This window comes from Vanessa cardui, chromosome 7 (assembly GCF_905220365.1).
Source record: "Vanessa cardui chromosome 7, ilVanCard2.1, whole genome shotgun sequence".
NCBI classification, from domain to species: Eukaryota; Metazoa; Arthropoda; class Insecta; order Lepidoptera; family Nymphalidae; genus Vanessa; species Vanessa cardui.
Genome location: NC_061129.1, coordinates 11449306 through 11461137, shown reverse-complemented (window position 1 = coordinate 11461137; position 11832 = coordinate 11449306). Strand labels below are relative to the sequence as shown.

Here is an 11832-nt window from a genome sequence, read left to right as displayed (position 1 = left end):
ATGTAACTACTCTCTTTTTACTGTTTTTACTGTTTGTGTATATTAGTCAGTAAGAGTTACTGGCTATATGATTAATTTTTCATTTTAATTTCTGCTTTTACTAATCTAACGTATCAATGTCTTATGTTTAATCACTTGCAGTATTTAATAATGTAAAAAGGAGAAAAAAATGTAGATAAATAAAACATAGATTATATTTTTCTACACAAATAATAAAATTAAAAAGCTGGTTGAGATAGAAGCGTTACCTAAACAAAGTATATTTATCTACTTAGAAAGCTATTGATTTTTATTAAACTGGGCGGTTGTTTTTACTTAGAATCAAACTATATCTGGGAAGAATCTTCAGAGACAAATGAAATTATTATCTCAAACTTTCTCGTTTCAAATAATGTTAAATATTGTATGAGACAAAGTAAACAGTTATACAAAATTTTTGGCGATTGTGAATGTAACCTTCAAATGTTATTATAAGCATGTTTATAAAAAGATAACTTTATCAACTATTAAGAAAGTTCATATTTTGTTTTCACTGTCAAAATATTCTGAAATCGCAAAACAATTAACACACGCTTTACAATATAATAAAACTCAAAGCTTACATAATAAATATATTAATGACTATCGAATTAATTAAATGAAATAAAAAGATCAATTAATAGACCTGTATTAACAAAATGATAATATTTTAATAAAGGGAGAAATTAAGATAATGAGGGCATTTTATAAAGTATTGGTATTATTTTCGTGAAGTTATTTAAAACTTGAAAAATTGCGCATCTAAGCCTTCCTTAAGTATATATAATCAATAGATAATACTTATTTTACGACAATAATGATAGAGTGAGAACTCTTAAGTAGTAATTGTTTAGTAAAACTTGTTTCTCATCCTCTTCGACGTTTTCAACCGACTTCTGTTGTTGTATATTCCGGTCTCGACACTTGGCAGTATTGCTAGCATCGACTTTCCTCATCCAACTACCTGCTGCGTGCCAACCCGTGAGACTAAGACTGTAATTAATTAAATATACAGGACCGTAGTTGTTATTACAACACTAAATACATATCTGGATATCGGTCAGTTATGTACAGTAAGGCTGTTAAATAATCAATAAATATAGACACAGTTTTATATTTAATAAAATAATGATGTATTATTTGTCATACGATGTTATCATCGTTAAAGGTCCTTCTTTGCAATACTCCTTTATCGTATGGATGTCGTCAATTGAATACTTTATGCTAGAGCGAACGATATCTATATTACTACTGATATATAATATAATGAGCTTGTTTGTTTGAGTTCGCTAATCTCAGCATTTTTCAGTTCTGAACTGGAAAATACTTTTTGCGTTAGATAGTCCGTTTAGATAAAGGCTGTATACAATGTCGTTGGCGGGCGTTACATATAGGATGAGCTAAATGTATAAATATTTAAACAAAATATATGACGTGAATGATTGTATCTAAAATTAAATAACATTAATAATGCCAATCATTGTTTTCATAAAGAAAGAAACACGATGACATCGCTATGATAACTGTATAATGTTATCGAAGGCAGTTTATTTTTCCCTATGATTCGGTTACTTTAACTTATTGTTGATTTTTTTTTTATTTATTTATACTTTTACATTAGACGATACCATCAAAAGAATTAATTACGATTTAATACTTTAACTTTAAAATTTTGAAAACCATGATATTTATTTTACCGTATTACTCATTAAACATATATGTATTGTGAAATAGTTGGAATCCATCTGCTATGATTGAATAGACGGTTAACGGAAAACGTATAAAAGTTTCGATTATAAATATCATAGCAATTAAAAAAAAATTACAAACAAGAAAGGTCTTTATTTTTAAATTAGGAAATAATAAATATAAGTAAGAAGAAGGCTAGTAAAAAACCTCCAACCAATGAAGGAACAAAGATAAACGTTTGGTTATCATATTCCTTACGATTTGTTATTAGATGTGTTTTATTATGAACTAAATGTAAATTGTTCTTGATTAATATAATATGTATTTTCCTTTAAAATACAATAATAATACTTTATCTTAACTTCCCAAGTTCCGATAACGACTTCGCCGACGGTGCTTAAAAACGTTAAATTTGGCGAATCCACGATGAATACCTTAATTATAAATATTTAGTTTAATTGATTAAATGAGATTATTTGGTTGCAAGATTTGATCCATAAACGCTACTCGTAACAAGTGAAATTAAATGATCTTGTAATATAATTAAGAAAGTTGCGATAATTGGAACGTTATTAAATGACAGTCTCGGCATAATATTAAACACGACTTTCTACTTTTACAAATGAACGTACTAATTTCAAAAATATTATAGATATAAGTTTAAAAAAAGAAGATGTAAATCATTTATTTTTAAAGAATATGCACCGTAGTTGTGACACTGTTATACAACTTTAAGTATTTATATAATCATTTCATTTTTAATTTTAAACATGTACTGTTTTGTTCACAGTGAATACACCCCAACCGGTTCCCGAGCTCAGATGTAGTAATCATTATATATAATAAAAAACTGGTGGACACCAGGCTGGCTACCAGCGCTAAATATGGTTTCGATAATAAGACCCATGTTTCCAAAGTCAGAACTTCGAAAAAACTAATTTTAAATTAAAATTTATAACCTTTAGCAAATGGTAAGAGTATTTTATAAAAATAATAGTGTTGAAATGATTCAGCAAATATTACTACAAAAACGTTCTAATTAGGTATATTCGAGTTTGTTAACTATAAATCAACATTTATATGTTAACTATAAATCTTATTTTTTTGTGTATTCAAGGGGCCTTTCCAAAAGCGCTTCTGAAATGACACGACGCTACTCAGAAAAACAAAAAAAACTATAGATCCCATCCACTGTTGTATTTGAGTGTTTAAAAAATCGTCATACAAAAATTTCACAGCTTAATTTTACTGAATGCATAATTTTATTCATCGATTGTTTTGAATTAAAAATGCACTACGATATAAAACATGTTCACTATCAATTTTCTTTAAACATATTGCTGAAGTGCACAATATGCTTCCGTCTGATGCAACAGTTTTCGACTGTATGTCATCTAATGAGGCACTCGTATCAATGAATAGAGCCCCCGCGAAGGCACGCAACGCTAGCGTGTAGAGCGCCGCACGCGCAACTCAGGTGCCTACTACGCGATCCACGCTAAGGTTGCATCAGCCTAGTTTCTAATTCACACGCTCCTATTAACGGGGACAGTAATGGCACTCGGGTCACTGATTCTCCATTTTAACCTTACGTTAATGAAACATATGTGAAGAAAATTACTATACTTATGTATCTTTAAATTAAACAGAGACAGTAAGACAACCAAATAATGATATATGCAACTTATTGCATTCCTAACTATTGATATTTTCTGTGGTTTTTTTTTAATGAATTTTAATTTTCTACGATAAGCGATGGATAAAGGTGACTAAAACAGGTTTTAACGTTTATTTTTATTTATAGAAGAAGTTTCAAATTGTTATAAAGAAAATATAAGATTACCGTCATTTATTAAATAACAATCGCGGGAATACAATAAAATAAACAAAAACAAATTAGAATTCGATAGTATTTCAGAGAAGTGTGGCATTTTGTTTATCTGTAACTGACAGAGACAAGTTTATAATAAAAATTACATTCAACAGTAATTAAAGTTCAAAAGTAATCGATATAAATAGAAATGAATGTTTGTCCTCTATGCACTCCTAAATCATTCATCGGAATGTAGTAATTTGGCGAGTTAGCATAAGCAAAAAAAAAAGAAAATTTTCCGTGTTATTTCTCAATTTAATGTACGTCTACCCGTACGAAGCTATTACATGTACTAAAAACTTTTTATAAAGTACTACAACATTATAAAAACTTTTTAGTAGTATTACAAAAGAAGAAAATCAAGTTCTAATTTGATCTACACGATACATTAACCTCCGACTCATATATTTACATATATAACAAGAATTCCATATTTTTTCTGACACAATATTTTTTAGCGAAGAATTTTTATCGTTTTTTAGATGGTACATACACAAATTGGGGTTCCATATAATAAATTTGTATTAAAAGCATTTAACATTTTATTCTTATTATTGAAAGTATTCATAATATTATTAAAACTATGTTGCAAGTATCCGTCTCATATATTCTATGCTCGGTTAGGCAAAAAGCGGTTTAACTGGAAGTTCCACGACCTAAGTAACGATAAGTGAACAACTTGACCTTATATTTTGTTAGAACAAGATATGAAATGACGTGACAATTTCATCCCGCTCGCACGCGACCATGATTACTTAGGTGGTGTTAGCAATGATAATTATCAAACATTTATTAAAAATGCAGGCATTACACTATTAAGGCACTATTACATTATTTATGTAGTATTAATGTCCGGAAAGAGTTTTATCCCGCGGGCAATAGTAAGGTTTTTCGCTACCTGCATACAGTTCGGTCCCGCCATTTATCACCTTGTCAACGATCAATCTGTCTGGAGAACGCCTCTGCGTTTTTGCTGATCCACGATCTCTTCTCAAGTACTCGTTCTGTTTCAATCATCAAACAATAAAAAGTACAATTGTTCATCAATTAAAATTGAATTGTCTTTCAAATAGGTATACATACAAATTACGATATATTGGAATTTGATTATTATTCTTCGAAAATTCCCATATTGTATTATGAACGAAATTATTTCGTGTTTTTTTTTCACATATTTAAGATGTTAAATAGTTTTAAATATACTTAAGCACCTAATTATAATATTTATTGATATGGGTAAAAGACTTTTGTATAATTTACCATTAAATTCTGATACATCAAATTAAAACAAAGGTCAATTGAACATCCTGTATATTTAAATGGTTCAGAGTGCGACCTCAACTACTTAAAACCGGTTTTTGCTTGATAATGTTAACTTACATGCATACAGTTTTCATTACAACTGATGCGTCATTGTAACATTCACAAGTAGCACTATATAATAATTTATATTATTAATAAGAACATAATAAAAATGACACACATGTAAAATAACACGTCGGTTAAGAAGAATATGGCATTATTAAAAAATTCTGTAACATTATTCTTGATATAGGAATTTCGAAGCGTTGCATGCAAATAGAAGCATTTTTAATGAGAGTTCAACAAAGTTATACTAGTTCTTACTTTATTAAATAAATACATATCTATGGGAAATAGTAGCCATCAGCCATAGACATTTAAACTGTCAGTAACCATCCCTTGTTTTGGCCAATGCACTACCGTCTTTGAGATGCTCTATGTTCCTTGTATCTATAGTTAAGTACATTGACTCACCCTTAAACCGATACAACTTACCAAGTATTGCTTCTTCGCGGTAGAAGTGATTAGGCTATCTACCTAAACGGCAGACTTGCAAAAAAGTCAACATAAGGAAATAGTAAAAGTATAAAACTTTATTAACTAGATAATTTATAAGATAGCTTTTAAAAGATCTCAGGTAAATTAAACCCATACAGTATACACTCTACATATTTTAATTCTCACATGTACAGAATGAGTCTATATCGTGATTACAAGGGTTAATAGTCTACAGTGATAATTTATTGCTATTTAAATATTACCAAGATAATGTTATGTGATAAAGGGAATATTCTGTCACGTATTTCCTATCTCTTTTAAATGTTTGTTTTGAATAAAATTGTGACAAGGACAAATCTATGTATTCTAAAACTTTGTAAAAAGAGTACTCAATAAGAAAGATTTAGTAATATGTCAGCTATATTTCAATGGTAGGAGAAGTAGATTAAACCTTATATTTGAATATTAAATTTTCTAATAGCTACTACATAAGATGTCCTAAACAGAGTTCTTAATTAAAATATTTATTCATTTAAATCTATAATACATGACTATTCCGCGTAACGTATTCTTAAATGCATTTTAATTCTACTTTCGAAAGTTCCGCTTGTAAAATTCGCCCCTATTCAAAAATGACACATTGCACCACCCATGATGAGTACCATAGATTACATTATCTTGACTTGACAATAATGTCATATCAATTCAAGGTCAATGCTGTCAATTTATCGTAATTGCTCCTGGCCTTGGAATCGGCTATAGTATGATAAAATGTGAGCTTTTGTTATAATTAAGAACAGCTTTCACTTAAATGGATCATACATATGCACAATTATAATAAATTTAAATTTTCCGTTTTCAAATGCAGCCATCCTATACTAGAAACTGGAAACGTAGTGAAAATCATGAATTTCGATCTATTTTATTACAATATTCCACTTAATTCAACTTAGTACCCAGTAAGTAATCGCGGGACGCGTGCCAATGTTACACTGACCAAACATAATTATTAAAATTTAAATAATCATTCAAAAGATGATAAATATACTAAAATAAATAAATTACACTTGGGATTTACATTTGGATGGACTGCTTTATCTATATAATTGCTAGGTCTTTACTTTTTTAATCGTGAAATTGATCCACATAATCATTTTTATTTGCGATTACTTGATATTTATATACATTATAATTAATAGGGTACCTATTAATTGTAAAATTTAAAAGGAAAAAATATTTTCATAACTGTTAACTTAATTAAGTTACTTAATTAAATTCAAGAATTTTTTCTTTGGCTTTGCTAACAAGTTGAATTCTTGTATCAGGTCAACGTAGTGGCAAACTAATCTCAGTAATAAAAAAAAACACGAGTAATAAGTTTGTCTGTCCGGTCATTCGCTTATCAGCCACAAAAAAAATTTTGCACAGATGTTGTACAAATATTTTGTTTTAATAATATTTCACAACGATATTAATTTATTTGTCTCTGTAAATCTGCCGATAACGTCAAGACTCTAGAGACAATTTACATACAAGTATGTTTACTTCTATTTCAATTTTCCTCGTATTCCTTATGCGTATTCTTATTGGATATTGTTTTCTTAATGGACGTCACAAGGAATTCCATAACATCCGAATTATGCGGAATAGTCGTGTTTATGATATGTAACTAACAGTGACGAAAATGCGATTAAAATCTAGTGACGTCAATAAAAAATCAAAATAATGTACTCGGATGACGTTTCATTTGTTTTTGCGTCTGTATTGTCATAAATAAAACTTGACGTAGCAACCGATCCATAATATTTTGATAATATTATAACTGCATCCATATCGAATAACATTGCGTTAAGATTTATTACTTAGATGGGCTTGTTTTGAAATAATGCAAACTAGACTCAATAATAATCTAATTGCTCTTTGCATAATTTACTAGTTATTTCAGATACAGCTTTATCATTATTATTACTTTTATATTCACCTCTGTTTCTTATTTAATGATAAATAAATGTAATCACTATCTTCAGTCGGATACGTTTAAAAGGTGCATGCAAAACATTCATACAATATTTTATACATATTCACATTTTATAGAATAAGAAAAAATATTTTCTAGAAAACATTAAAGTTATCTATCTATTATAATTACATATTATAATTTATTTCATGATAATGCCGAAAAAATGTGATCTAGTTTCAATTAAAAACGTCATAATCATATAAAATGCAAGTTGTACGTGCAATGTAATGTAAATTTTTATTCTGAAATAAGCGCGTTTAGCACGACAGGTAATGTCGTAGAAATGTTACATCATGTTCATATTTTTAATAGACTTAAAGGCTTAGTAAACAAAATGCGCAGCCTATATACGAAACCACCGAAAATCTTCCGTCAGCACGTGCGTTACTTGAAAGAAAAACAAAATGTAACATAATCAAATAAATTTGATAAAAAAAATTAAACATACGACTTTAGCGATTTTTATTTATATACAAAAAAAAAATCATATACCAAGTTTGCTATTACACATAAAGATTGTGCTAATAATGAATATATAACCATAAAGTTCTATGAACTATTAATCTATGATATTAATAAATCTAAACATTGTTAACAGTCAAACAATTATGAATGGAGCATTTACTTTGCAGTGAACCGTATGTATATGCGATAGTTATAATCTTTCAGTTAGGATAGGTTAGTGTTTTTACAGAAGTTGGATTACATGAAAATAATCGATCATATTTTTTTCGACAGTTTACAGTCTGGCTTTATTCATTATAAGCTCATCGTTCTTGCTCTGTCCATCAAAAGTCAAAATTTACGTGTTTGACTTCGAAAGTAAAAAAATCACAGATCTAGAACTATTTCAGATAGCAAGCCTACCAAAATTGAGAGATGAAGGCTCTTTTAAGAGCAAACGTTTACCAAAATTACAAGAGCTTAAGAGTGTCCCATCAACATAAATATAAATCCGTTATGAGTCCGTAGTACCAGGATTTCCTTTGGTCGGTAAACGAATTATTTTTCCCATAAATATATAGTATAATTATATAAATACATAAAAACTGACCTAAAGAATTTACAACTACAATCTACATATAAATGAATATTATAGTAAACATGTATGACATTAACAGTGAATCACCAGATATAAAACAAAAAATTTTATTTTCCTCCATAATGGAAAAATTTATACTTAAAAAAATACATTACGGACAATAAAAAAATAAAAAGCTATTACATATGAAATTCAAAATTCACAGTGATTATATATAAAATATTCCGTTAATTATTACAGTTATTATAAACTTATCTAACCTACCTTGTGACATTTGCATATTTTACAGTTATATACATAGAAACGGATATACTTACGCTTATTAAGAAAGTGTGTTAAAATGCTGTCTTATTTGAAGTTACTATTAAAATAATCATCATTTTGAACTATCAATACCCTATTACTATATTTTTCTGAATAAACACATAGGTATACAACGGAACGAACACTTTCAATCGAATCATCTATTGTATCAAGGCTTTTGTCCTTTATTATAATTATATGTAAAGATAGTCATGAAATTCGTTTTCTCATATAAATCGCTATGTACATGCTTCCCTTATCATCGCAAGATCGGTGGGTTTATTCACCGCCCTCGGCCTACGTCATTAAAGCTCGTGCGACCATCGCATCATAGATAGGACAATCGCCCCAACATAACAATTTCGCTCATATATTTAGAATAACAACCATTATGAAATTATTGCTTTTGTTTACTAAAACAATTTTCGATCAAAATAACATTAAATACATAATTATTACATGAAAATGTGTCATCTTTCATGCATAGAAAATATACACGTGCAGGCGATGTACGGCTATAAAAATAAAAATAATATATATGTTTATAAAAATAGTGTGTTAAATAATATGCTAATATCTTTAAATAAATGTCTATAAATTCTATCTACGATATAACTCCCTAATTAATATTAATATTGCATATATAAATAATTAAATAAAATGTATAAATTTAGGAATTAAGAATCGAAACTAATTTATAAACGATCGTTGAAATCTATGAAATAAAACAACATTATCTACTGTTCTCCTATATAGGTACTAATTATTATTTTCTAATATTTTTAAAGTAAAGCTCAACAAAGTAAAGCTTTCATGAACACGTGATAGTGCCGCGTTTCGGCAGCGCGAGCGCTCGGCCGGCTCGCAAGATAAGCGAGCGGTTACATCAGACCATGGCGCGTGCCCCGACGAGTATATAACCGTCGAGCGCCGCACCGTCACCTCATTCACAAATCACAACCGATAAATGACCAGTCAATATTAGATTGTGGCAATGATCTACGATCTCATGCATTTACCTGATTCAGTGATTTTTTACCTTAAATACGAACAGTGGTGGCATAGTGACAATTGGTGTGATAGTCATTCCCCGCGTTTCGAGCACCAGCAGAGATAACAGGAGCTTTCTGGATCTTGTACACTGACGAGAGGGTAAATATTTATGTTTTTATAATAACAATAACTTTCGATATGCAAACGGTTGACCGGTTATATATATTAATTTTATATCGTCTCGTAAGATAAAACGTATCTTATAAAATTTTATTAGTCTCAAGGATAAAATATGAGTTTATTGCAAGATACACACAGATCATAGATCGAAAATACAAAATATCTTCTGCATTAAAGTTATGATAACGCGGGGGTCAATTACTTGTGGCCAAATTATCGTTTGAGTGAATTATTATTTACGTCAGTCGTCAATTGTTTGCGATAACTTTTGGTGAAACCGATAAAAGTTCTCATTCTTATAATACTTAAGTAGCTGAGACATTTATATGACTGACACTCTTTTGCTGAGAGCCTGCCATTGATCTCATATGTTGTATAGTTATTTTACATAGCATGGCTTAGTAACCATAACCTTACCGATCGTCTTGGGCGTTAAACCGGTACTTTATTTTATTAAATACATAAATCTCGTGCTTTTGCTATGACCTGTTACAAGCTGTAATATCAAAGTTACTATTAGTGTGACCCTTTTTTTAATGTTTTGGCTCCTAAAATAAACACATATGTTTTTCCAATACAATTTCAATATAAAATTGAATTAATGAGTGTAACATATAAATTTAACCTTGCACCACTGACATTTACAACAAATACAATTTATTACTACGGCATTAACGATAATTTTCCTTTTTTTGCAGTTTTTGGCCTACTAGAGTTGAAAGAACTTACTTTTAACAGTTTAGAAAATAAGATAGGATCAACGCTTTTAATATAAATTAAAATGGCTACCGTTCAGACCCCTCCTGACTTAAGTCTGACGTCGCCTGTGAAACAGGATACAAACGACTTAGACTTAGTGGCATTGACGATGGCCGCTCTACGCTTCGTAAGCCCTTGGTCTGTGGACACTGCAACCAAATGGTCAACGCGTATTGTGCCCGGTACGCCGGAAGCTAAAGATCGCGTCATCACATTAGCAGAGGTATCTCTGCACGACACCCCTAAAGACTGCTGGGTTGTCATTTACGACAGAGTCTACGACATCACCGAATTTCTCGATGAGGTGAGTTAAATTTTCTGGATTTATGTTAATTATTCTACTTGTAATTTATTTGACAAATATTCATCATTCTAAAGAAGCGACGTATGGATGAATTTAAGACTGGTTTATAGTATTAAAACGAGTTTAGCATAATTGATATAACTTCATTCTATTTGGTTTTAAATGTTTAGCTAATGGGTGTTTTATTGTTTTAGCATCCCGGTGGAGACGACATCATGTTGGAATACGCTGGCCGTGACGCAAGTACAGCTTTCCGAAGCTCTGGACACTCTATTCTAGCTACTAAAGCACTAGATCGTTTTTTAATCGGCGAGCTCCCTCTACAAGAACGCATGTATCGTCGACCGGGTGGCATTCGTCTTAGCGACATACCAGAATAATACGCTAAAATTCATGCACATAATATAAGCCACTTTGTTTAATTATTGTTTGACACAGTGAAGGAAATTTAATTTAATTTAAAGCTATTTAAATTTGTTGTTAGGCTAAGTTATCGCTATACACTCTTATCGCTTAAACTTTCATATAACAAATAACTTACTTAATTACTTATTTAGTTTACGTATTATTGTTAACAAAGAGACGTTGTGTCGCGAGATAAGTGTCTGTATAAAGATTTTGCCAGTATTAACTGGTACATTTATTAAATTAAGGTATCATGTCTTGCATTTATTTAGAATCGTTTACTATAAGCACCATTCCACTCGACAGTATTATGTAAAAGGATTTTTACACTTAATTTTTTACTAAATGTTTTCTTTCTGTTTATGTATTGTTTTTTTAAAGTTCCTATATATTTTTTAAGTGTTCTTATTTTTTAAATAAAAAATATCTATGCTATCTGGAAAGTA

At 29.8% G+C, this 11832-nt stretch overlaps 1 protein-coding gene across 1 annotated transcript; it reads left to right on the top strand.

The window, feature by feature from the left end:
• Positions 1-9680: 9680 nt before the first annotated feature.
• Positions 9681-11832, top strand: LOC124531286 (cytochrome b5-like). The gene is made up of 3 exons (XM_047105797.1): positions 9681-9897; positions 10617-10981; positions 11176-11832. Exons 2-3 carry the CDS (start codon positions 10700-10702, stop codon positions 11359-11361), a joined length of 468 nt encoding a protein of 155 aa, XP_046961753.1. The 5' UTR covers positions 9681-9897; positions 10617-10699; the 3' UTR covers positions 11362-11832.